At 51.2% G+C, this 26,913-nt stretch overlaps 2 protein-coding genes across 19 annotated transcripts in view; one reads left to right on the top strand and one right to left on the bottom strand.

Moving 5' to 3' along the window:
- Nucleotides 1-7,703, bottom strand: part of Rufy4 (RUN and FYVE domain containing 4) — a 28,450-nt gene extending 20,747 nt beyond the window's left edge. For 2 of the 10 annotated variants that reach the window (XM_029474338.2, XM_085838338.1), the window contains exons 1-9: nt 6,965-7,463; nt 6,524-6,669; nt 5,039-5,161; nt 4,811-4,917; nt 3,763-3,888; nt 3,391-3,497; nt 2,987-3,130; nt 1,359-1,428; nt 123-209 (exon numbers count right to left, since the gene is read on the bottom strand). In XM_029474338.2, the coding sequence (XP_029330198.1) occupies nt 123-209; nt 1,359-1,428; nt 2,987-3,130; nt 3,391-3,497; nt 3,763-3,888; nt 4,811-4,917; nt 5,039-5,084 (687 nt within the window). In that variant the 5' untranslated portion in view covers nt 5,085-5,161; nt 6,524-6,669; nt 6,965-7,463. The other 8 variants (XM_021172823.3, XM_029474342.2, XM_029474329.2 and 5 more) reach the window with 7 other exon arrangements.
- Tns1 (tensin 1) overlaps nt 7,687-26,913 on the top strand; it is a 213,544-nt gene continuing 194,317 nt past the window's right edge. For 8 of the 9 annotated variants that reach the window (XM_029474293.2, XM_085838301.1, XM_029474288.2 and 5 more), the window contains exon 1: nt 7,687-7,854. In XM_029474293.2, the coding sequence (XP_029330153.1) occupies nt 7,699-7,854 (156 nt within the window). In that variant the 5' untranslated portion in view covers nt 7,687-7,698. Of the gene's footprint in view, nt 7,855-24,350; nt 24,407-26,913 lie in introns of those variants that run through there. The other variant, XM_085838311.1, reaches the window with a different exon arrangement.

Below are 26,913 nucleotides of genomic sequence, written 5' to 3'. Positions count from 1 at the left end.
TTGTCAGAGCAGAGATAGTCTCAGCCAGCACTCCATGGGACCCACAAGTCTGAGCTAAGAACAGCAGGTATCTCAGCTCCTCCCTCTGTGTGGCTCCAGCCAGTGGCAGCTCCCTCTGTCACCTGTGTTGTTCTTGCTCCCCCTGAATTCCTCCACCTTCTCCTTTCACCTTCTCTCCTGCACTTGATTTTGTCTTTCTGCATTCTCATCTATAACCAGGGAAGAAGAATTCTTGGTTTGTAAAATGGTGATGGAATCTTAAACAGACTAATGTTCACTGGTAGAGCACTTGTCTAGTATGTGTGGCCCTGGATTTGATCCTCAACATAGCAGGGGCAAGGAAGTCTTCTCTGTGCCCCTATTTTCTCTTGGCCATGTCTATAGCCTCCCTTGATACTAGAGGAGTTGTTGGCTCCAGGACCACAAGAGGGTGCTCAAAAGCTTGGGTATTCGAGACTCTTCTATAGCGTGGTGTAAGGCTTTGCACATAACCAATGCACACCCTTCTGTATGCTTACATCCTTTTTAGATGGCTTTAATATCCCACACAGCGTCAATGCTTTGTAAGTAGCTGTTATATTGCCTTGTTTGGGAGAACATGGAGGGCAAGAGAATGCATAATGTTCAGAACCCATGCAATAATTTCTTTTCTAAATATTTTGTTTGTGTGGTTGGGTGAGTCTACGGATGCAGAACCCACAGATGTGAGTGGCTAACTGCACATTTAGCATAGATTGCAATGTGTTCCCGATCTGTCTCCATGAACAGACCTTGAACTCTTTCAAGGTCTGAGGCCAAGTACTTAACGGTGCCATATCTGGTGTCCGGAAGCTCGTGGAATGACAACAACCTTAAGCTGCCACATCAGAATGGCGCAAGAGCCAGGAAGGAGCCTTGGGCTTAGTGGCATGCTGGTTGTCTCAAGCCATCTACACAGCTCCCCTAGGAGGCAGGGCAGGAACTTGCCCAAGGGCCTTCAGCTAGGTTTAGAACCGGTCAGAGCTGGGTTGTGAATTAATTGGGAAAGCACTTTAGCCACTCCTTTAACTGACATAGGCCAATTTGAATACCTAGTTCAGGGTTTCAGTAGATGTATGCTCCCTGCAAGCCTCCAACCATCTCTATTGCCCTCTCCTCCCGAGAGCCCCAATGCCTCCTATAGATGCCACCAGTGCTCTCCTGTCCTACTTATTGCACTTCCCTGGAAACAAGACTGTCACCCCCTCCCATCTGCCCCTTGCACACTGCTTCCACCTCTGTCCCAGTTAGCTCTCTGCACACCCACAGGAGGCCCTGCTCAACTTGGGAGTTCCAAAAGATGGCCAAGAGGCAAATCAGGTTAAGGCAGACAGAGGTACCTCCTCTGGAAAACCTTTGGGTTTCCTGGGTCTTCTTTCCTGGGTCCGGCTGGGACTGGAACAGCGGGACCTGAAACCAAGAGGCAGGACATTCGGGTCTTTAGTTGGCCTGGTCTTCTAGTGGAGGCTGCCCGAGCCATTCACTAATGGCTGAACCACCCATTCACACTAATACACTTCTGTTTTTCACCCTCCCCCTGAGTGGTTCCCGTTCACTGTCTAGCCATCCATCCCATGCTTCATTTATACATTTGTTGCATCCCAGCACCCTACCACCTATCCATCCTTCTCACTCTCTCCTTGGACCAATTAGTTTTTAGCAGTGTGGCTTAGCTTGAGATGATGCTGAGGAAAGAGAAGGCTGGAGAGGGGGGATCAAGAAGGGGGGAGAGTCAGGCTTCCAAGGTGGGGAAGCAACCAACATTTCTACGCAGCTGTGACACCCATGATAACTCTACCGGTGCATAATGTTACATATACCTTGGCAGTAACCAACAGCTCTCTAGTTGGAATTAAGACATGTTCAACAAATGGGAAGCCGTGCCCGGTACTAGAAACCTAGCCCACTACCCAGTGGTAGGTGAAGTCATGAATTTTGGAGAAGAACCTACAAGCACTACTTTACTAAACCAGCACAATCCATAACTATATCCTAAATATTTGCCCCTATAGCCACAGATCAGTTTAGTCTTCACCTCACTAAGGCAAGTTCTCTTTGCTACAGATGGAGACCATTATAGAAAACCACAACCAATCAAAATGCAGAGTTGTGGAGCCCAGTCTCAACGGATACATATACACTATGACTACGTGTGAGTCTCAGGGATCATTGCCGAGCAAGGGGTTGGAAAGTGAGCCAGAGGGTGAGGGAGTTGGCTGTGAGACTGTATCTTCTAGAAGTGTCAGAATCTACTCTTATAAAGCCTCACCAACATAACTGTCTAAACATGAGCCCAACCAGCTAAGACAGCAACGAGAGAGACATGCTAACATGAATGGGGGGCGGGGGGGAGGACACTCATGAGGTCACAACCCTGCAAAAAGAACTACAAGGGAACTAAGGAATGCTGAGAACAGGAGAAACAGTCTTCCCTAGGGAAGAACACACTAATACCAAACGGTCAGCCATGAAAACACACATACAAATGTCTCTAGCTGCATATGTATCAAGAGATGGCCTAGTCGGCCATCACTGGAAAGAGAGGCCCATTGGACTTGCAAACTTTATATGCCCCAGTACAGGGGAACGCCAGGGCCAAAAAGTGGGAGTGGGTGGGTAGGGGAGTGGGGAGGAGGGTATGGGGGACTTTTGGGATAGCATTGAAAATGTAAATGAGGAAAATACCTAATAAAAATTAATTAAAAAAAAAAGAAAACATACATACAAGTAATATTATATAGACTGAGTGGGTTGTATTTGTCTGTCTGTCTGTCTGTCTGTGTGTGTGTGTATCTCGCAAAAAAAAAAAAAAAAGAGCTCCTGAATTTGGAGGAGAGCAAGGAGGGTTATTTGGCACGGTTTGGAGATAGAAGAAGGGGAAGCAATGTCATTATAGTATAACTTCACAAAAGTAACTTAAAAGGGGGAGGGAAGAGTGGCTTGGGCTGGAGGCCGAGAGCCTGCTCACTCTGAGAACATGGGCCAGGCTTCATCCAGGTCTGGCCGCTGCAGGTCCAAGTTGAAGGCAACTCCATTGAGGGCATAGAGAGAGTCCAAGATGTCTTCCTGGAGCTCAGGGCACAACAGAGGGCTCCGAGGGCCATACCAGTCCCTGTGTGAAGAGAGACCAACACATCCAGCCATTGCTACCCTTGACCTCTGAGAATCAGCGTACCAAAGGGGACCTTCCCAAGCAGGTTGTGGCTGAGCTCAGCCTCCAAGGGCAGAGGCCTAAGTATGCCAAACTGCATGCAGGACTCTCAGGCCCTTTCTCCTTGCTGACACTCAGTCCCTTACCCCTAACCGTCAGTCACCCGTTTAGCAGTAGTGGGCTCAAGTGCCATATATGGGATGATGGCCTGGCAAACCCACCTGGTGAGTTGTGGGTTCAGGAGGCACAGCTGCATCGACTCAGCCAGCTGGCCGCGGGCAAGGCAGAGTCGGATAAAGGCACGGCCTTTTCCTAGTGAGGTCTTCAGCTGCAGGGTGTGGAGAGGGCCAAAGAGAGCATGAAATCAGGGTGGGGGAGCTGGGCCAAATGAGAGAGAGCACAGAGGGAATGAGAGTGAGGGAGAAAGAGTGGGCCAAGGTCAGAGGAGAAACGGGAGGCGAAGCCAGGGCTAATGAGAGGTCCTCACCTCTCAGAGGAAAAGCCTCCTGTTCGTGGAGCAGGTCTGAGGGACAAGGGACCTAGGGAAGGCCTGGACAAAGTCCACCTGCTTTCCCATCCCCTGCTCCCATTACCTTGTCCTGTGAGCATATGAAGCTTATCTGCTCTGTGTATCCCCGGTGCCGTCGAAGGGCAGTGAATAGGAAGTCCCAGTAATCCTTCCGGGCCCCCAGGAAGCTCCTCTGCTCTTTCTGATCAAACTAGGACCAAGATGAGAAAGAAACACATGTCAGTGGCTCCCTCTGGAACCTACCTAGCACCCTGGCGTGAAAGGGCTCCTATAGGCCTTTTTGTTGGGGGATCTTCCTCTGCCCTTCCTGGCTGTGTGATAGGGACAAGATACTTAATCTCTCTGAGCCTGAATTCACACTCATTCCTTCACAAACACTTTAGTATACACAGGCCCTGATCTAAGGCCTGTGAACAACAAACAAGGCCTGCATGAACCAACCTCAGGCAGCTTACATCTCGATAGGGAAGTCAGAAGTTAAATTCTCAGAGCATACAGCGGGTTAGATAGTAATGGTGGCCATGGAGAGAAAAAAGAGAAGAGAAGAGAAGAGAAGAGAAGAGAAGAGAAGAGAAGAGGAGGGGAGGGGAGGGGAGGGGAGGGGAGGGGAGGGGAGGGGAGGGGAGGGGAGGGGAGGGGAGGGGAGGGGGGAAGGGGGAGGGGAAGGGAGGGGGAGGGGGAGGGGGAGAGAGAGAGAGAGATTGCTTGAGGAAGTCTCCAGACTTGAGGGCCATGTGCACTGATGTCATGTAAATATCTAGGGAATAGCTTTCCAGAAAGAGGCACTGTAAAGATAAAGGCCCTGAGGCAAGTACAGTCCTGGTGTGCTATGGGAGATGGAGGCAATGTGGTAAGAAGTGCCGCTCGCTGTCAAGAAGTCAGATATTTATGTTATATATCAAGTGCCTCAGGAGATAAAAATAAGGAAAGAATGAGGATTAGTCCTAGCTTCTGGAAGAACGTTTATGCCACAAAAGACTTGCTCACTGAAAAAGCAGACAGTGCCTGATAACCAAGGGAGACAGTGGCTTGGGTATGCATCTGGGAAAGCCTTCCAGAGTATTGAAAGCTAAGGAATCAGCAGGGGCGGGAGGGAAGGTAGAGGGTCCTACCTGCAGTAGCAGCTCCAGGCAGCCACAGAGTCTGTGTAGCTCAGCGCTGGTGTCTGTCACTGGCCCCTGCCCATCCCCATATCCCTGGAGGATGGCAGAGACGGCATCTGTGAGGTGGATGGTAGAGAGCAGACATCAGGGAGCCAGGCCTATAAGGGAGATGTTCTCCAGACTCCTCCTGTCTCCTGAAACTCAGCCCCAGAAAAAAATCTCACAGGGCCTACTCACTTTTCAGGCTCCTGCTGATCTTGAGGATGGTCCCGTTGTTGGCCATGAAGTGATGGGATTCCCTGTGATCCTCTGGGTTCACCTGCTTGCTTTCCTTACACACAGATGGGATGAGAGCTTAGACTTGAGAGGGAATGAGAGCAAACCAGGGTCACACAATGAGTCAACTGGCAGAATGAAGCACAATTCTTTCTTCCTTCTTTTCTTTTTCTTTTTTCTTTTTCTTTTATAGTTTAATGTGAGGAATCCCAGTTATTATTATTATTATTATTATTATTATTATTATTATTTCTTCTTCTTCCTCCTCCTCCTCCTCCTTCTTCTTCTTCTCCTTCTTCTCCTTCTTCTTCTTCTCCTTCTTCTCCTTCTTTCTCCTCCTCTTCCTCCTCCTTCCTTCTCCTCTTCCACCTCCTCCTCCTCTTCCTCCCCCTCCTCTTCCCCTCTGTCTCTCTGTCTGTCTCTCTCTCCCTCTCTCTCTCTGAGACAGGGTTTCTCTGTGTAGCCCTGGCTGTCCTGGAACTTGCTCTGTAGACCAGGCTGGACTTTGCCTATTGAGTGCTGGCACTAAAGGCATGCTCCATCACCACCCAGCTGCCAGTTGTGTCTTGAAGACTGATATAAAGACGTGAATATGGCCTCTACTTATTGAGCCATCACTGGTGTTGGTCACCCTGGCCATTGCTGACATCTTTGTCTCATTCAATACCCTTAGTAGCCTCCAGAGCATAGCGTTACACACGGTGACTAGGCACAGAGAGGGTAAATCTCAGCCCAGTATCACAAAGCTGTAAGCTGAGCTCAGATTTCCTTATGAGTCGAACAGAATGCCTGCGCCATGGGGACACCCAGCTGGGGGAACTGTCACCTCCTTTCCCCCTGACTAGCCCCTGAGCCTCAGCAGAGTGTCATTGCCTTGGGACCCACATTCATCCTTTCCAGGGCCCCAGCTGAGTGGAAAATGTATGTTCTCTGGGAAAGCATGCAGAAGTAGACAGAGGGTGCAGCGTTGGGACTGAACCAATGTTAAGTGTGGGGAGCAGGGTGCCTGGTTTGAACCCCACCACCCTCTCTCGTGGAACTCTACTTCTGTCTCCCAAGGGTCCTGGGGCTCAGAGAGGGATACTGTTGCCCTTGAGGGATGATGAATGAGCTTAGGCTGAGATCCTAGCATCAAAAGCTGGGCCAGGTGTCCAGCTTTCCAGGCAGGAGTGATGGAGTTTGTGGGCGGGGTAGCTCTGGCATGATCCTGTAGCAGTAGATCATGGGGGGAGGAAAGGGAAAAGAAGAAAAGAGAGGCTAGGACAGCAGTGTATGGGGCCCAGGACCGGGAGTCAGAAGATAAAGGTCCCGTCCTGGACTGGTCACCCTTTCTTAGGCTCCACTTTCCTGACCTACCTATACACCAAGGATTAGACAGAAGTTCTCTACAGACCTTTTCTAGGGTTCCTCTACCTAATCCCCAAGCCCAGGGACTCCCGTGCTCACCTGAGAAAAGCTTGTCTGTTTGGGATGTGGGCAGGAGGATTCTGTAGCCTGAGTATGTCCCTTGTGACTGTGGGCTCTGCACAGTCTTTTCCAGCTCTCCTGCCTGGGGAGTGACTCAGCCCAGCCTGAAGGGGGCTGGACCAACCCTGGCCAGGGAGAAGTAGTAGAGAAAGATCAGGGCACTGAGGCAGAATGGGTGGCTTCCTCAAAGTCATCTGGTATAAGGCCAGTTGGTGGTAAAACACAACACCGGCAGGGGCTTCCTTTCCTGGGCACCTGCTCCTGTCTTTCTGTCTTGTTGCCAGTAGATGGCGGAAAGGGGCTGACTGAAGCGCTAGTGGGCTCCTTTTCTCGAGTTGTCTCTTCTGTCACTGAACTGAAAGTGACACAGGTGGGGAGAAAGGGCAAACGACCACCAAGTATCTTTCTCCCTCCTCTTACCCCAGCCAGCTGCGGGATCCCAGTCAGTGTTGTGGTGCCTTCCTTCCAGCCCTGGTACCCACTTCCTGGGGATGGAAACGCCAGGTGGGCGGCTCGCTCGGTGTAGGGTGGTCTTTCCCGCTGCTCTTTCAGCTTCCTGGTGCTGGGGTCATCCTTTTTCTAGGCCAGGCTGGCATGTCACTTAAAACCAAGGGTTAGGGTCTTCTAGAACTACTTTTACGAGCTCGAGGAACTACTTGTAAGCAGGGCACAGAGCGATCCCCAAACGTGCTGCTCTCTGCTCCATGTCCCGCCCTTCTTCCCGGTGCAGAGCCAGATCTAACCCCGGCGCTCCCCTCGTCCTCCATGCCACCGTCTCTGTCCCTTCAGATCCCTTCTCTGGTGTCAGTCTCTCAGTCGCTCACCAGTCACGGCGTCGCTCTCTTTCTTGCGTTCCCAGCTCAGCCTGTCCTGGGGATCCCGCCGCCGCCCCTCCCGCGTTCCCGCGCCCTCGGGTCCCCTCCCCACCTTCTGCCTCCAGCGTCCCTGTCGCCGCCCCTCTCCAGGCCCCGCACTCCCACTGCCTGGCGGAGCGGTGGCGGAGGCGGAGGCGGACTCCGACGGGGCGGGCCGGGGGCGTCGCCCTTCTTCCCCACGTCGCAGACGCCTGGGGCCGAGAGGTCGCTGGGGCTGGGGGCGGGCCGGCTCGCGGGTAGTCCGCGTCCCCGCCCCGGGCCCGCCGGGTCCCGGGCCGGATGGGCTGCACCGTGAGCCTGGTGTGCTGCGAGGCGCTCGAGCCTCTGCCCTCCTGCGGCCCGCAGCCCCCCGGGACTCCGCCGGGCCCCGCGCGGCCCGAGCGCTGTGAGCCCGGGGGTGCGGCGCCCGACCCGAGGAGGCGGCTGCTGCTTCAGGTAGGGAGCTGTGGGCCGGATGCGGGCAGCGGGCACGGCAGAGCCCGGTCCATCTGGGACAGTAAGGAGTCTGGGAAGGTGTAGGTAGGAGAGTGGGAGGGCCCTGCAGTCAGTTCCGTGGAGGTCACACCTGGGCCTCTGGTGTCCTTGAAGGGCAAATACCTGTGAGACGTTGGTGCCAGGTCTGTGATCCAGTGCTAGAGAAATTGAAGCAGGGGGGTTCTAATCCAAGGCCAGCATAGTGAGATCGTTTCTCAAACAAACTAAAACCAACCAAACCCTCCAACTCAAACTCTTCCAAACACCAAAACCAGTAAGACAAAAAAGCCAAAACAAGCAAGAAGAAAGAGGAAAAAGCAAGTGGCAGAGAGAGGGAGGCAGTAGGCGATAAGTGAGAATTTGGAGCCACCCAAGGGTGCTGGGGCGAGGAGAGAAAGGTTAATATCCTCTTAGCTTGGAGTAGGGGGCAGAATGGTGGCTGTCTTGGTGTTTCCTACCAGGAGGAACGGGGCTGTCAGAGCCAGCAGGGCCCACAGTAGGATCTGAGGAGGTGGGTGGGTCCAGTAGAGTCCCCCTTTCTCCTCCCTCCTATTCTTTTCTGGGTGAGTCTTGGAACCTGGATGCTGAAAAGTGACCAGGAGCAAAAATAGTGATGACCAGGGAAGCAGGCTGGCTGGACACCCCAGGCTTTGCATAGGCTCTGTATTTTCCTGGAGAGGAAAAAAAAAATGGTGTTTTGTATCAGCAGGAACTGGCCAGCTCTAGTTCAGCCCCTGCAGAACCCTAGTCTCCCTCTCGGGACAGGAGGAGCAGTCTCATGGGATGGTGTGCTGACTTTGTTCTGGGTGAGACTGGGGCCCTTCAGTTCCTTCTCCACTGGAGGCCAGCAGAGTTAGCGTTGACTCCAAGTGAATCTTGCAACCACATCCCAGAGCACCTCCATACGGACAGAGGCAGGGCAATATGGCAATGTGTACTTACGCACATGTTTTTGTGAGTGCGTCAAGTGCCCAAGACACTCCTCTGCACCACTTGACTGGCTGTCCCACTAGGGCACAGATGAGAGCATATTGGTGGTTATATGCCACAGGCAGAGGCACAGGGTTGGGAACTTGTAAATGGAACGCCCTATCCTGCAAGGTGGTAGACAGTGACTGGTCACAATGAAGGGTAGATCTGGGGACGGAATTGTCATCTGTGTCCCAAAGTGGCTGGTGTCCTAGCTGGATTCTCATGGAATAATCCGGGGGAGGACTCGGGGAGCCTGGAAGTAAGAATTGGGTATCCCAGTTCCTGGTGATGGGCACAGAACTGGGGTGACATGCTAGAGCTCTTAGACTTCCGGTCCCTCCAAAGTCATTAGGATATCCCCTCCAACCCCCACCCCAGCTCAGAGCCTCTCACTCCTCTACCTTGCAAGATGTCCAGGGTTGATGAGGAGACAGTAGCTCTCCCTATCTCAGATCCTGGGCTATCCCTTTGAGGGTGAGTCTGAGCTGCTCACTGGGGGTTGGGGATTCGAGTAGAGAGCCCTGGGAGGCATCTCAGACTCCACTGTACCTTGATGCTCCTACCTCTTGCTTGGCAGAGCTCTCCAGGCTGACCATCCACTTTCCTGTTTTATTCTGCTGCTCTTCAGACATGGCCCCAACCCTTCTTTGGTCTCTCTATGGGCTCAGGACTCTTACCCCCTCCCACACTCTCTGAAGCCAGCCTTGCCATGGTGGGGGGATGCCCATTGGTCATGTGGGGATGGGCAGGGGTGAATAACTGGGGCTGCGACCTGAGAAAGAAATCAGGGGCGGGCGCTGGAGGTGGGTGAGTCAGGGGAGGAGGAGTGGGAGGGTTTGTATGTACCCTGTGTGACAGCGACAGGGACAGGGATGTTTGTATTCAGGGACAAGTGTCTGTCTGCATTTGGATGAGCTGGTTTTCCAGGGGCCTCTTGGGAGAGCTTGCTGTGACTCATTCCCTCCCTTATCTGTATGGATAAGGCTCCATCTCAGCCATAGGCCCAGGTCCTGGCTCAAGCAGGGGCTGCTGGACTGGCAGCTCTCTTGCTTACCCAGGACCCCATTCACAGGTAACTCTCAGGAGATGAATACAGCCCAGGAAAGAGCAGCCTCTGCCTATCACCAGAGCCCTTGCTGGAGGAGGTGTGATACTCACGTTCTTATTCTGGATAAACATCTCTTGGGCTCTCACCCTCCCAGGAACTCAGCTCAGAAGCTACCAGGCATCTGGGCTGGCAGCCAGGGCCCTCCTACTGCCACAGACACGTGCCAGCCGCCATTCCTGCCTAGCCCATCCCATGGGCTGACTTCTTGCCCTGAGGCCTGCTGGGCTCATGTCTCTGACTCCCTTTTCAGCCTTGATGTTCTCCTGCTCACGATGCCCCCTTTGCCCACTGTGGCACCCCTGTCTCCTATGCAGGTTACCTTCCTCACTCTGGTGAGATGCCCCCACTTCCCACCCCTTCTCACTCTGTCTCTGCAGCCATGGCTACATTGGCAGGCCTGAATCTGAGACCTACCCCTCCTCCCTGTTTGGAGGATGATGCCCGCTCCAGTTTTGTACTATCTGAGCCTGGCTCCTATACCCTCAGTCAGCTTTTATTTTAATTATTAATTTAAAAACATTTTAATATATTTATTTGTTTGTGAGTGTGTGTGTGTTGTGTGCACACACCATGATACATGTGTAGAAGTCAGAGGACCGCCTGTGGGAGTCACTTCTCTCCTTCTAACCATGTGGGCCCCTAAGATCAAACTCACAGCAGCACGCTTGGCAGCAGGCGCCTTTACCAGCTGAGCCATGTCATGGTCCTCACTCAGCTGGCTTCTTTGGCCCTCACAGTTTGTGTATGCTGAGCCCTCCTGAGGCTCCTGTGGGGGCCTGAAGAGGAAGGAGGGTGGGGATTGGCATCCCTCCTGAGTGTTCCCGCCAAGCTCCTCTGACCTGGGCGCCAAAGGGCCTGGCGGGCATCTCTAGGTGCCAGCCTCGCCTCCTCACTCTGCCATATCCGAGACAAGTGGGTGCTTGTCTGATGGTGGCGAGAGCAGAAGGAAGAGGCTTCGGGATGGTTCCTCCTCCTCCTCTTCCTCCTCCTCCTCCTCCTCTTCCTCCTCCCTCCTAAAGCCACCCTGTGGGGCTGCTTCTCTGGCCTCTGCTTCTCCCAGCCTGGAGTCCCTGAAGTTTAACAGACCCTCAGTCACCCATATTGTCACATCCTACAGCACAGACAGAAGACCCATGTCTAACCCAGCTCTCACTCCCGTGCGTTGGGTCACCTCCTCTTCTCCTAGTTTGCTAGAGTTGGAGAGCTCCAGAGCTGAAGTTCACAGCTCTGAATCCGAGGCCACCACACACTGTCCCGGTGAGAATGTGCTGAAGGTAGGGTGCTCTCTAGGGAGGAGTGTACACATGCCCACACGGCTGCAGCACACACAGTCACTGTCATGCATCTCTTCGGACTCACCCTGGCTCTGCCCCTCTGCTTTGTGTTTCACAAATAAGCACCCCAAGGCTCAGAGAAGGGACACGACTCCCCTGGTGTCACACTTCAAGCGAATGCCAGAACTACGAGTGTATTCCAGTGTCCTGGCCCCAGAAGGATGCGGAAGTGGTGTTTCTATAGAGACGGGGAGAGACAGGGTCTAGCAGAATGAGTACCGTGCTCAGAGGTCCTGGGATGGAGGGTGTTGGGGACTTCCAACAGAAGTTTAGAGACTTTCTTTAGTTGCTCTGGCTCCCCATGAGCCCCTTTTCTGGGCCATAGTTGTGGTATGAGAGGGATAGAGGCCAAGGCAGGAGCCTGGGCAGATGATGAGGCCCTCTGGGAAGGAGATGATGATGGAGAAGACAGAGTGAGTCTGAGGCTGGATAGGAACAGGGCTGGATAGGAGGTAGGGTAAGGTAGAAGAATGGCTCCTCTCTTGCAAACATGGTAGCTGATGAGCCTCGACACATTCCATGGCTCAGTTAGGATGCCCTGAAGAAGCATTTACAGCCACCCTAGGGGCTCAGACACCCATGTGCTCCACACATAGAGTTAAGGAGCAGAGCCTTTGGTATACCTATGATCTCAAATGTTCATAGGGATGAGGCAGGAGGATTTGAGTGAAGGGACAGATTGGGCTATATAGTGAAGCTCTGTCTCATACAAAGGGGGGTGGGTGGTGTTTAGCTTGGTCATAGAGGACTTGCCTAGATATAGAAGGATTAATCACCAGTTGGGGGAAGGGGAGGAAGAGAAGTTTTCCAGCCCAACACTCTGAGGCTCTCCCTTCTCCCTCCTACCGCTCGTTGATTCCACCTCAAAGGGATGTCCACCATCTTGCCTTCTGACAGAACATTCTGACCTGGTATAGGATTTCTTATGGATGGGAACAAAGTGTGGATTTTTGTGCCTGTTATGATCTACACTATGGCTGTGAATTTTATCCTTATTCTTGTTCATGGTTATAGACTGCTCCTTCTCCTGGCTGGGTGGCATTCCACTATGTGAAGATCTCTTCTCTACTGGCAAGCATCAGGAACTCTTGTGACTGACTTCCATGTGTCTACTTTCACATGTGGCATTGGTGTTTGTATGTTCTAATCTCTGCTGTGTAGATGCATGCTTCCATGTTGAGGGTCGTAAGAAAACTCAGCCAGGATCAGGAGGCCCTTTCTATAGATGAAGCATGCCACGTATTTTGACAGCAGCATTGGTAGTATCCTGAGGAGGGAGAAGAGACTCCCTGGCACCCTAGTATTCTGCCCTAGTGGTATGCCCCATGCCAGTGCTGCGTATGTCTCTGTGGCCTCAGTGAGGGACTTGGGAGGGAGAGGAAGAAAGCGAGCTAGAGAATGACACCACAGTGGGGTAGGTGGCACTCAGCTGATTACCTCCTCCTCCTTGGTTTTATGTTCTGTCTGGGGGCAGGCCCAGTCCCTGGCAGGAACAGGAGGGTATGTTATGAGGCTGAGGGGAGGGCCCCATTCCTTCTCTCTTTCCAGATGGGCAGGAAGCCAGCTATTGCCTCCTTGCTTGCTGTATGAACTTGCCAATGTCCCCTGGCAGAGTGTGGTGCCAAGGGCAGGCAAGCTAAGGCAGCCCTCAGGGGAACAGAGGAGAGGAGAGGTTTCCATAGACTAAAGAGGTATCTGGTACCCAGGGTCCTCCCTCTTTTTAATGGTGTGGCTCTGATTTCCAACTTAACTGTTTCCAGAGACCCAAGACCCAATGCTTCTGACCAGCCTGAACAACCCTAGTGTCCAGAGACCTATCCAGGACTGTAAAATAGATAAGCCCAAGTTCTGTGTTATCTGTGTACCAGCCCTCCAGCCCTGTGTGTGTGTGTGTGTGTGTGTACACGTGTGCGCGCACACACACACATACACAAGTCTGAGCAATGCATGAATGTGGAGGCCAGAGGCTGATATCAGGTTGTCTTCCTTGATTAGTCACTTTATTTTCTGAAATAGGATCTCTCACTGAATCCAAAGCTCACTGATTTGGCTGGTCTGGCTGGCCATCGAACTCCAGGATCCTCCCCTCTCTCCCCACTCCTTCCCAAGTACTGGGCCTTAAGGAAGCATGCCATCCATGTTGGACTTTCTATGTGGTTTCTGAGGATCTGAACTCGGGTCCTCAGTGTATGGCAGGCACTTTATCAACTGAGGCATCCCCTCAGACCCAATTCCATGTTCTTTTCTTTCCAGGAACAGGAGGAGAGTTAGTGGGCCACTTTGGGAATGTCTATTCAAAAGACTGTTTCCCTAGTAAGTCTATAAGCAAGGGTCTCATGTCAAAGCTAAGTTTCAGGGAACCCAGAGTTCCAGGACCTTAACAGAAGTTTTTATAGCACACAGATGCTCAGTGGGTGTAGTGATGTGCGGTGAGATGGGTTAAGGTAGAGAATCCTGTGGAAGAAGAGAAGATCACATGGAAAGCTACACCCCTGTGGACAGGATTGGGAAGGGCTGGCTAGCTACCTACCCAGTGGAGCTCTTTGATCTTCTGCTCAAACTTGGGCTTCTCCTGGCTTGAGCTCCTTTGAGTGCCTGACGGAGGGTGCGTGTGTGAGGATAGAAGCCAGGGTTTGACCAGTGGAGTCAATGTCAGGTGTGGCTGAAGGTCAAAAGACGCACAAACAGGGTTGGATGAAGTCAGCCGATAGGACTTCGCCAGGTTAGAAACCAGTGAGACCGGAGATGTGATTTGGCAACCAGTTGGAGCTGGCAGTGGGTGGCAGTCACGGGAGACTGGAGCAGGTGCCTCCTGGCTTCAGTGTAAACCTTTGCCTATGCACAGCTTCTCTGAGCATTTCTGCCAGCAGCCTTCTCAGAAACTTCCGTGTGTCCGTCTCTCCCATGACACCCTCCTCATCTTGACATAGCTGAAGCCAGAAGGGTTGGGAATGGCCTGGAGGAGGAGCCATAGACATGATCTCAGAGTCTTCAGAAGCGATCGACGTCCCATGCTCCGTGGGCTATTGTGTGGGTGTCACATTGGCTTGGCACCCAGAGAGAGCCTCTCGCTTCTCTTGTGTCTGCTCACCTTTTTTTTTTTATTACGTATTTTCCTCAATTACATTTCCAATGCTATCCCAAAAGTCCCCCATACCCTCCCCCTGACTCCCCTACCCACCCATTCCCACTTTTTGGCCCTGGTGTTCCCCTGTACTGGGGCATATAAAGTTTGTGTGTCCAATGGGCCTCTCTTTCCAGTGATGGCCGACTAGGCCATCTTTTGATACATATGCAGCTAGCGTCAAGAGCTCCGGGGTACTGGTTAGTTCATAATGTTGTTGCACCTACAGGGTTGCAGATCTCTTTAGCTCCTTGGATACTTTCTCTAGCTCCTCCATTGGGGGCCCTGTGATCCATCCAATAGCTGCTGACTGTGAGCATCCACTCCTGTGTTTGCTAGGCCCGGCCTAGTCTCACAAGAGACGGCTATATCTGGGTCCTTTCAGCAAACGCTTGCTGGTGTATGTCTGCTCACCTTTTAAGCCTCTATCCTTTCCACATCTCTTCCTTCGTCTCCTTTAAATGTCCACTCTTTATCCTCCAGGACCTCGTTTCCTTTCTCCCACCACTTGCCCTCTTCAAGCACTGTGTGTGTCCACAATGCTTTACTGAGAGTCTTAGTCGATTTCTGCTCGAGGAACAGAACGTCTGAAACGGGTGATATCTTTTTTTTTCTTTTTTTAAAATCTGTTTTTTTTTTTTGTTTTTTTTGTTGTTGTTGTTTTTGAGACAGGGTCCTCCTATGTAGCTCTGGCTAGCTTGGAACTTGTTATGTAGACTAGGAAGGCCTTGGACTTACAGCAATCTACCTACTCCTGCTTCCTGGGTGCTGGGATTAAACGCATGCACCACCATGTCCAGCTGATTGTTATGTTTTTAATTGCCATAGTTCATCCTAATATTGGGGCCTGGGGGACATTTAGAATGGTGTTTTTGTGAGACAACTCAGTTGATAAAGTGCTTGCCTGGTAAGCATAACAACCTGAATTTAAATCACTAATCCCCAGGTAAAGAGCCAGGCATGGTGGGTGTACCTGTAATCGTAGTTCTGGGGAGGCAGAGACAGGAGGATCATGGATGCTTATTGTTGGCTAGTCTTGCTGAATGGGCAAGCTCCACCATTAGTGAGAGACCCTGTCTCAAAAACTAAGGTGGGGGCTGGTGAGATGGCTCAGTGAGTAAGAATACTTGCTACCTACCCATGAGGATCTGGGTTCAGATCCCAGCATTTGTATAAAATCCGGGGCAAAGTCACATACATGCTATAACCCCAATGTCACAGGGAGCAGAGACAAGAGAATTGAATTGGAGCTGGTGAGATGGCTCAGTAGGTAAGAGCACCTGACTGCTCTTCCACAGTTCCTGAGTTCAAGTCCCAGCAACCACATGGTGGCTTACAACCATCCGTAACGAGATCTGACTCCCTCTTCTGGAGTGTCTGAAGACAGCTACAGTGTACTTACATATAATAAATAAATAAACAAATCTTTAAAAAAAAGAGAGAGAGAGAATTGAATTAGCTTGCTGGCCACTAGCTTAGCTCCAGGTTCATGGAGAAATATTATGTCAAAGAAACAAGGTGGAGAATGGCAGGGCAAGACACTGAGCATCCTCCTCTGACCTCTCTGAGTATACCTGCACACACACATGTGTATACACGCCACAGACATGTAAGACACTAGCATTAGTTTCTGGCCTCTACATGTATGGTCACTCCCTACCATGTACACACACACACACACACACACACACACACACACACGAGAGAGAGAGAGAGAGAGAGAGAGAGAGAGAGAGAGAGAGAGAGAGAGAGAGAGCAGCTTCGTGGAGTCAGTTCCTGCCTTTCACTTTCACACTGATTCAGACCCAGCTCAGATGATTAGGTTTACAGACTTTCACTCGTTGAACCATCTTGCCAGCCCACAAACTATATTTTCTTTCATTATTATTTTTAAAGATGATTTTATTTTATATGTGTGGGAGCGTTTTGCTTTCATATTTATAGGTGAACCACATGCGTGCTTGGTGCCTGTGGAGGTCAAAAGAGGGTGTCAGATCTTCCAGAACTGGACTTACAGATGGTCATGAGACACCATGTAGGTGATAGGAACCGAACCGCCAGTCTCTAATTTTCTTCTCAATTTTTTAAAGACTAGGTCTCATATAGCTTAGATTGGCTTTGAACTCACCATAGAGCTGAGAATGATTTTAAACTTCAAAGAGCTGGTATTTCTGGCATTTATAGCACCAGGCATAGTTTTATGTGGTGCTAGGGATGATACCCAGGATTCTGTGCATGGTAGGCAAGCCCTATTGTGTGCCATCCCCAGCTAGGAACTACATTTTCTTTATCCAGTCGTCTATCAATGGGCATCTAGGTTGGTTTTTATATATGGGCATTTTCCAGAATATCTGTCTATGCACCAGTCATGTCCCTGGTGCCCACAGGGGCTAGAAGAGGGCACTGGGTCCCTTAGAACTGGATTTCTGGATGGCTGTGAGTCACCATGCAGGTGCTTGGAATCAGATCCAGGTCGTACGTCATGTAGCTGGAGTCAGCACTGATGCCTATGTAGCTCTGTGATGTGTGAACGTGGATTCTTGGGGTCTGGGGTCCCAGGAGCACTGTAGCTGAGTCAGATGGAAGCACTGCTGTCAGTGTTTTGAGAACCTCCATACTGAGTTCTGTAGGGGTATATAGAAGTTACCTTTTGTCTGTACCCTAAGGTATCATTTTGATGACTGTCTTCTGACTGGAATGAGATAGAAGTCCAATAGTTTTCTTTTTTAAAAAATGTATTTGTTTATTTTTAGTTTATGTGTACAGGTGTTTTGGCAGGCCTGCATCACATGTGTGCGGAGTCTGCAGAGGCCAGAGGAGGGCATAGGATTCTCTGGATCTGGGGTTACCAGGTGGCTGTGAGGCACCCTGTGGGTGCTGGAAGCTGGGCTTTTTTCTTTTCTGAAAGAGCAGCCAGTGCTTTTAACCAGAGATCCATCACCCAGCTCCTTAATGCAGTGTGTTGTTGAGACAGGGTTTCTCTGGGTAGCCTTGGTTAGCCTGGAACCTGATATGTAGACTAGGCTGGCTTTGAACTCAGAAAGCAGCCTGTCTCTGCCTTCCAAGTGCTGGGATTAAAGGTGTGTGTTACTATTCCTGGCTCCTTGCTGTAGCTTTAATTTGTATTTCTCTGATGGCTAGTGAGCTTGGACATTTTTCCAAGTGTTTGTGTTTCATCTTTTGAGAACTGTTTGCTTATTTCATTAGCCTATTTGTTAATTGGGTTATTGGATTATTTCTTTATTGTGTGTGGTATATGTATGTGTTTGAATGGCTGTGTACCCACATTTGTGTGAGGGCGTGCTTGTATATGCAGAGGCCAGAGATCAACATCAGATGACTTTCTTAATCATTTTCCATCTTTATTTTGTATTTTACAAATGTTTCCAGGCTTTTTTTGTGTGTGTGTGCATGTTGCATATGTGCCTGTTCATGCTTGCTTGTGTGTAGGCATGTAAGTATGTGTGTGTGGAAGTGAGTGTGTGCCCAAGGTTGGTGTCATGAACTGTCCTGGATTTCCCTTCCAGCACATTGAGCTCTGCCCTTTGAGGCTGGAGTTAGGGTTGGGCTGCCATTCTCACTCAGCGTTTTCTGTGGATCCCAGGGACCCGAATGAGCCACTAATATTCTGGACGTTTGTCTTCTGTCTGATGGATGGATGGCTAGCAAGGGTTTTCTCCCATTCTACAGGCCACATGTCCTGGTTATTCGTTTTCTTTATTGTGCAGAGAGTTTCTGATTCCCATTTGTCAGTTGTTGGAACTATTTGCGATGTGACTGGAGCCCTGCTCAGAACCTTCTTGCCTGCACCTGCATCTTGAAGTGTTTTCCTACTTTTTTCCTTTATAGTTGTAGACTTGCAGGACTTTCTTTATTAAGATTTACTTATATATTTTATGTATATGGATACTTTGCCTGCTTGTACATCTGCACTCCAGAAGACAGCACCAGACAGTTAGGTGCTGTCATGTGGGTGCTGGGAATTGAACTCAGGACCTTCAGAAGAGCAGTGAGTGCTCTTGACTGCTGAGCCATCTCTCCAACCCGAGTTTCAGGACTTTCATTTGATCTACTGGGATTTGTCTCTTCACTTAGTAAACCCTTTCCTTGGCTGGAACTCTGCTTTCCTAGGAGACTCAATCCCGAGATAGCAGCCAACTCCAGGGGTAACAGCATTAGCCTATGAATGGGGTAGTGTCTCATTGAAGCTCCGCCTTCCAACTAGATGTGCTGTCATCTGGGTCCAGATCTCTCCTGCCTGAGGTTGTCTGGGAAGCCCTCACAGAGGAGACTACATTTTGAATAGGGTCCTTAGAGATGAATAGGTGCTCACTGAACAAGATGGGAGGCATGGACATTTCAGTAGGACTCAGAGCATAGGGAAAGAGTGGGAGAGGAAGGATTAGAAGACAAGGAAATGGTCTGCAGAGGAAGGGGCTTGAATGCAAAGGGTTTGTGAGATGTCTGTGAGCTGTGAAGAGGCATTGGAAGTGGGGGCTCTACATTTTATCTGTTCCTGGCACAGGGTAGAGGATTCCTGGAGGGTAGGGCATGGAGTGTTTGAACCTTGTTGGCCAGTCTTTCTCATGTAACAGGACCATATAGGGGTTTGCATGTTGTGTGTGTTTAGGGGTGGTATGTTGTGGCAGCCTGCAGTTCCTCCTCCCTTAGTGAACCTCCAGGAAGCTGACAATTTGTCCTTGTCTTTGACTTTGCCTCCATTATGACACCCACACCCCAACTCCAAGAACTTGGGCCGAGCAGGGTAGGTTGTTGAGCCAAGAACTCACCTAGTATGTCTGGCTCTCTGCCTGTCCTTTTGGCTCTGATTGCCTGCTGCCCAGCCCAGGTGTCACTCCCAGAGGACAGGCCTGGCTTTGTTGGGACCCTGAGACCTTAGCCAAGCATGTGAGTCTTGCCCTTGCAGAGATGCAAGAGGGGAAATGACACGCTGAGTGGTATGGGGTGTCAGGACCTGGGTCCTGTGGAAGTCTGAGTGTAGAAGTCCCGGCTGGGCACTGTTTGCCCTGCTGGCCACGTCCCTGACATGGTCCTGGCAGGTTAGGAGTGGGGGAGCTGGTGGTTTATGGCCAGAGGTACAGAGTAAGTGAAAAGAAAAGTGACCTCTGGCCATATATCCTTTCTTTTGCTGCCTCTGGCCCAGCACCCTGGTTTGCTTCTCAACAGGGAGTTTTCCTTTCCCTATTTTCTCTGGTCAGCTTCTACACTCCAAGTCTGTTCCTTCCTGGGTATCTGTCTTGCAGGGGCAGACAGCTTCTCTGCTGTAGAGGAGACTGTGTGTGGTTGCAGCTTCTCAGCCACCTTGGGAATGGCCCTGAGTTCAGCATGGGCTTTTTTTTTTTTTTTTTTTTTTTTTTTAATGACAGCTTTAGTAATGTGTATGGATAAGTATATTATAAACCTTGTTGTGCCTCAGTTTCCTCTACTGCCCTAACAACCTTTAGTAGCGTGTATGGCACATTGACAACATGTGATAAAGTTGTGGTCATCTTTGTGGTCATCATCATCGTTGCTATATAGTATTCATCTGGTCCTCCAGGAAATAAAATGCAGCAGAAATGTGAGGGTCTGAAGCACAAGGAGCCTGTCAGAGGCCTGACTGCTGGGGAGGAAGAAGGGAGGAGACTAGAGTCTCACACAGCTGTGTAGCTCACCTGAGAGAGTGGGTGGAGGTGGGCACGGGCCAGGCCTCTCGATTCAGAGGAGAGTTAGGAAGGCTGGTGGAGCCTGTGGGGGCACAGCTGGCCAGAAGGCTTTAGCATGATCCTCTACCTACCTCCTGTGGGGTACCCAGTCTTTGCAAACAGTGTGGTGGATTTCAGCCTGGAATCAGAACCTTGTTTTTTCCAGTGGCCTTTATAGGACAGGGAGAGGAGTGGAGCTTTGGGTTTGGTGTGTGTGTGTGTGTCTGTATGTGTGTATGTTTGTATGAGTGTATGAGAGTGTTGTGAATGTGGTGAGTGTGTGTGTGTGTGTTTGTGTGTGTGTGTGTGTGTGTGAGAGAGAGAGAGAGAGAGAGAGAGAGAGAGAGAGAGAGAGAGAGAGATATGCAATGGCCTGGGAAGCAATGGGGGATGACCCAAGCATCTAGAAGAGGTGACAGTGTGCTGGAGGTGGGGGGTGGGGGGAAGTAATTCTCCATTATAGGACTTCTGGCTTCCCACTGCCAGGTTCTGACTTTTGCATGAATATCCCCTGCCTCCTTTTACTTAGCTACTTAGAGCAAGGGAGTTTGATTCCCTCGGGCCTCTGACACCTTTCCTGCACTCCCCATTCTGCTGTTTGGCTTGAGTGTGTCAGGCTGAGTGGGAAACTGAGGCACAGTGCACTGGGCACGGACAGCCTCAAGGTATGGCATTTAGAAATGGACACTTTACTTAGCCCCTGCCCACCCTAATGCTCACATTTTAGGCATGAGCAGGGGGTTAATGGGCCACTGAACATGACCTTGGCTGTTCTAAGAGTCAGTTAGAGTGTGGGGCAGGGGTGTCTAGCAGTTGCCAAGCTGTAACATTAGTCAAATGAAGTTGGAGCAAAAGCAAGTGTTTCTGGGCATGGAGCTGAGGCCATCTGTGGGCGTTAGGCTCAGACCCAGCCAGGCCAGTCTGTCCCCCTCCTCTGCTGCCCCCTCAGCTCCCACAGCAGCAGCTGGCAGACTGCATTGAGCCGCGTGAGGCACCCAGACGGCCTCCTGACCCCCAGCCGCTCACTATGCTAAGCAGGGTTCCTGTATGCCTTTGCCTTTTAATGGAGCCACAGCAGGGGGGGAGGTTTCTCTATAGTTCTCTTGTTTCCTACAAAATTCCTTCCTGCTGGTGTGACTGCAAGCTACTTCCAGAGGCTCAGAAAGAAAGCTCTAAGGCTCTGGGTACCTGAGGATATGGCTAGCTGGAGGAGCCATTTCTTACCACTTCTTAGCTGGGTGCTCTGGGCAGAAGGACTCCTTGCCTGTAAGCTTCAGTGACTCCAGTTAGGAAATAGGGAGAATGGAGCCCACCACCCCAGGCTTCTGGGAAGAGCTAGCTAGCTTCACCAAGCTCTGAGATGGGGGCGGGGCAGGTGGCACTGTCTGCGCCTGTTCTCACTCTGTCCTGAATGGCATCTTCTTTCTCCTGTCACTCTCTGTAGTCTGCAGGCTGCAGTGCTGAGGTCAGCTGGGGATGGTGTAGGAGGAGCAGACTGGCCTGGAAGCTCCTCTGGGAGGTGTGTGTGTGTGGGGGGGGGCAGGGTCAGGCATTAGATGAAGACACTGATATAGCATCCTGGAGATGAATGAGGGAAGGCTAGTTATGAAATACATTGTGTCCAGGGCCCAGGCTGATCTGGTAACAGGTGTGAGATGATGGAGCTGGGAGTCCCAGCTCCTGTGTCTAGGAAATTAGAGCGAGAACAGGGGCTTGAGGGATTAAGTGAGGGATCTGGGGAACCGAGAGAAATAGTGTTTCCAGCATGTTGCAGGTGCTCAGCCAGACTCAGTTCCCATCCGAAGGCCCTCTGGGTCATCTGGTTGATCCCTCTATGTGATTTGTTAGAATAGTGGCTCCAGTCTAAACATAGCACACCAAGCCATAGCAGTTCCACGTGTAAGAGGTTTATTGGGCGAGAGAGAGGGGCAAGGTGGCAGCGGAAAGAAAAGGGAGGAAGAGAGAGGGGAGAGGGACATTCCTCTATATATGGATGGTGACTTGGTCACAGGTAAAGGTGGGAGGTAAGCCCAATGGATTCTGGGAATATGGTGGCTGTTGTCTTAGCAACAGGTGTGTAGGTCACGATGTCGCCTATGTGATGTCACAGGTTTTGGAGGTCTTGGTACCAACACTGTGTATCTGCATTAAACCCCTCTAGAAGAGTGTGGGTCTGGTTATGTGGAAAACCTGTATGCTTGAGGTCTGACTCTACTGGCAGGCAACAAGGCAGTTAGCAATGATGGCAACGGATGTCTTTAAAAATAGCCTTTTTGGTAGTGCACGCCTTTATCCCAGCTCTTGGGAGGCAGAGGCAGATGGATCTCCATGAGTGTGAGACCAACTTGTCTACAGAGCTAGTTCCAGAACAGCCAGGGCTACAACAGAAAAATTCTGTCTTGGAACACACACACACACACACACACACACACACACACACACACACACATCCCTAACCAACCAAAAACCCCAGCCTTTTCAGGCTGGAAAGATGGCTCAGATGGCACTTGCCACAGACAACTCAAGTTCAATCCCTGGGATCCACACGGGGCAGAGAGACAACCAGCTGGGGAAGGTTGTTCTCTGACCTCATCAACAATGGCACCTCTTATTCAAACAAACAAACAAACAAACAAACAGCCACTCTGTCGCCCTGCAAAGTGTTGGATACAGTCATGACTGTTGGGCTCGTCTTAGCCACTGTGCTAAACTGGATAGTCTTTCCGCCTGGGCCTTGCAGTGGGGAGGGAGTCCTTTGGTTGTATGAGGTCAAGGTTCTGCCTGATTAGTAGCAGTCCTTCTCCTAGGGAATCTCCCATCCCCAGCCTGGCCTTCAGCCTTCATAGCACTTGCCCCTGCTCTGGCCAGATGAAAGGACCTAAGAAAGTAGCTGTGGATACTCCCAAAGATAGTGTGGGGGGTTAGATCTGTGTCTGCTTTGCACAGTGATCTCTCCTTCACTTGCCTCCAGTGGGTGGGTGGGGACTCTGGACCCCAGACTTCTCCACTCCTCCCCATGGGAGCATGGACCCTGTTCCCAAAGCCCTCCCTGTTCTCCCTCCCCCTGAGCTCTGTAGCTGACTATAGGACTGTGAGAACAACCTCCATCTTGCTTCCCATATCACAAGAGGGGGCATTTCCAGCTCTGGGGTCTCTCTTGTCCCCTCCCTTCCTTCTCCATTTATCTCCCACTCTGAGAGCCAAAGGCCCTTTGTAAGGGTCTTTGTGTGGATCTGAGCTCCCAAGCCTGCATAGGGACAAAGGGACACCCTTTCCCCCTCTCCATTGTCCCCTCTCTTCCCAGGAGGCCCCCCTCCACCTCCCCATCAGCTTGGCTTATTTCCTATGTAGTGAGCAGAGATGGGTGTTTGAAAGGGTTCATGGTTTCTTGGGGCCCTGGACCAAGGCTGAGTGGTCCTGGTGGGAGGAAAGGGGTTGGGTTCCCTTGGGGAAGGGGGGAACCTCTGGGCCCTGGAGTAGGTAGGGTGGGACATTGACACTGCTGTGCCTGACTGGATATGATTCCCCCTCACCTTCTTCTCTCTCTGATTTGGTCACTGCCTCCTGTCTGTTCACGTCTCTTTTCTCTCTAGACTGGTGTGCCCCCAGCCCCCAGATCATTCTCAATATCTGTTTTAGAGAAACCAGGCAGGCCCTATCTTCATTCTTTTTTTTTTTTAAAGGGAAAAAATTTTCAAGTTTTATTTATTATATCTAAGTACACTGTAGCTGTCTTTAGACACCCCAGAAGAGGGCATCAGATCTTATTACAGATGGTTGTGAGCCACCATGTGGTTGCTGGGATTTGAACTCAGGACCTTTGGAAGAGCAGTCAGTGCTCTTAACCGCTGAGCCATCTCTCCAGCCCCATCTATCTTCACTCTTAATGCCATTTTGAAGGAGGCCCCTTCCTTTCTCCCTTTCCTAACATAGACCCCTTTCTCTCTGCCCTCCCCTAACCTGCAGGGTCTCCCCTAGGCCACTGTCATTCCCTTTGCCCTGGCTAGTCTGATGACCCCACACCAGAGTAACCCTGGCTGGCTGGCTGCCTGTTGCGTTCTGGATAAAAATAGATATATGCTTGGTGACTGGAGCAAAGGCAGGGGCCAACCCACAGGTTCCCCATGGCCTCCTTGGGAACACATGCTCTTCTGGAGCCTTGGGGTCTCCCTACCACCCTGCGGCAGTAGGGAGTCTGGAGTGCCATGGACCCAAGGAGCTCTCGGGAGGAAACTGCTGATGCTGGTAAATGACATACGGGCAGAGAGAGGCAAGTCAAGGGCAAGACCAATGTGGGAGTCCTAGCTGGTAAGGATTGGTGGCCTGAACCCAAGTGTAGCCCAGGACACTGCAGGCAGAGCAGAGCAGAGCACAGCATTCCAGGGTAGTGGCCTGGGCTGCAGTGGAGTGGAGAGCCAGTTCTGCATGCATGAGTTGCTGAGTAGCAGCCCAGCCTCTGAGAGCAGCCACTGCTCTATCTGGATAATGGAGGTCTTCTGTCTCTTGGGGGAAATCTGGGCAACTTCTACAGGGTCTGTGACAGGGGTCAGCATGATTCTCTGTAGGCTCCCCAGGCTGCCAGGTGTATCAGCCTTCAATTCAGAGGTGAGAGAGTTCCTCACCTCTCTCTTTCTGGCCTGTGTGCACCCTCCTCATTTTCTCGCTGGTCTCAAATGTGACTAAATTCTTACTTATGAGCTCTGGAACCTGAGTCCAAGAGAGGAGAGTTCTGCGTTTTCTGGAGTGGCACAGAGAATCAAGCATGTTGGGACACTGGCTCAGTTGTGGCTCTGCTGGGGCTTCAGGGCCTTGGCATTCCCAAAACCTTCAGGGTCCCTAAGGGCTCTCCTGATCTTGTTCCACGGTTGCGAGTTCTTCTTTCCTGCCCCTGAGGGTATTATGGCCGTCTTGTAGCCTTTCTTCTCCTTACACTGCTTCCTTCAGGTGGTTCTGGTTCTTTATGAGTTATCCTGAAAGCTCCTCTCAGATGTTTGGAGCCCAGTTGTCCTGTCTGTGCCCATCAGTCCTGAGTCTTAAAGGGGAGGCCAGCTGCTTATTGGCTGCTCCTCAGTCTGCTTGGCCCTACAGCTTCCACTCACTCAGATCTCTCCAGCTCCCCCAGGTTTGACACTGTTGTCAGGGGTGATAATGATTTATTTAACTAATATATAATATACATAATATATAAAATCTAATGATAATATTTAACAAGTGATCCAGGGTTTGTGTCAGGAGGCAGGAGTGGGGTCTGAGGAACGGTCAATTGGATCTTAGCCCTTTCCTATGAGGGTCAGGGAGGCCTGGGGCCTTGGAAGGGTGGTGACATGGCTGCTTCCTGGTTGGGGTTGAGGAAGCTCAGGGCAGGCTCACTCACCATGAACCTGCTGTTCAGAGGATGGGCCTGCTGGAGGGAATCTGGCTTGGGGCTGAGGCTGGCTGGAATGTCACTTCTCTGGCTTTGTCCATATGTCTCCAACTATCATTCATCCACGGTGGTAAGTAGGCCCTGGAACACTCTGGGAGATGTGTTACCTACCCTCTGCTGGAGCTATGCACAGAGAGTGGACAGGAAATCCTTCCTGTCTGAGAAGAGCCGTAAGACAGACAGACTGCACAAATGTGATCGTGGATTAGCATGCTTACCCTTTAGAGCCTCCTCAGGAGGCTGGCAAGTAAGCCATTGTAGGAGAAGGAAGGGAAAGGCGGGAGTATGTCACCCCTGTCATTTGGGGTCCAACATGGCCAGACAGCTCCTGTAGCCTCCTGTGACCCTGCCCTGCCTGGTGGGCTGGGCGTGGCTCTTCTAATCCAAGGCCCATGAGGGACGGACCCTCTGTCCTCTTTATTTTTGTCCCTAGCCCTCCTTCAAGCGTGGAAACAACAGTTGGGTTTCTCGCTGTCCCCCAGGTGGCTACGGTTCCTCCTTGCTTTCGGGCTCACACACTCAGCCCGTGCACCCTCGCTCTGCCTCCCACAGGCAGAAAAAACCGCAAGGAAGTCAAGAGCCAGGAGCCAGGTGGGAGGGCCCAGGTGTGGCCCAGCTGGGGAACAGCTGGAAGGGAAGGAACAGCTGTTGGCTTGGAACGTGACCTGATTACCCAGGGGGCTGAGTGTAGTAGACCTGTGGATGGTAGGTGTGAGTTCTGGGTTTTGGCAAGATGATTCTAAGGGTGTGGAGCTGAGCGAGAGTGAAGACTCTGGGTATGGGGTTTCCTGGAAAGGCGAAGAGGAATTTATGAGATTTTTGTGCTGAAAACAGAAGTCTCTGTTTTAGAAAAGGTTTTTAAAAGAGGAGTATGGAGAATGGGAGGGCGAATACAGAAGTCTCTCCAGCATTGTAAAGTCTCATGGGAGGTGCTTCCTGCTGTCTAACTTAAGTACTTTCTGCTTTAGTGCCGGCCCATTTCTTTTGATTATGTTGGGGGTAGGCTCGCAGAAATTCATGACTGGGCTTCCATTTCTGTGTTCCCTAAGTGAGAGGCAGCCTCTTGCCCACTTCTGTTCTTGGACCCAAGCTTCCTCATGCAGCGTCTCCTTGCCTCTTCTTTGGCCCACTTCCCATCCCTGGCCAGCACTATTTTGATGTCCTCTTGGGACACCTGGCTCCCCTCCCGCAGTGTTCATGCCTGGCTTGGGCTATGAACTGCGTGTTCCAGACACTGTGCTCTGGTGCAAAGCCCTGGCTGGTAGATGGGTGGTCAGTGTGCAGCTGGCAGACTAGGAAGGGCTATTGAGAAAAGGCCCAGGGCATCTTCCCCAACTGATGCCAGGTTTTAA

This window comes from Mus caroli, unplaced genomic scaffold (assembly GCF_978045245.1).
Source record: "Mus caroli unplaced genomic scaffold, Mus_caroli_1 scaffold_1, whole genome shotgun sequence".
NCBI classification, from domain to species: domain Eukaryota; kingdom Metazoa; phylum Chordata; class Mammalia; order Rodentia; family Muridae; genus Mus; species Mus caroli.
This window is presented reverse-complemented; position numbering and strand designations above follow the sequence as displayed.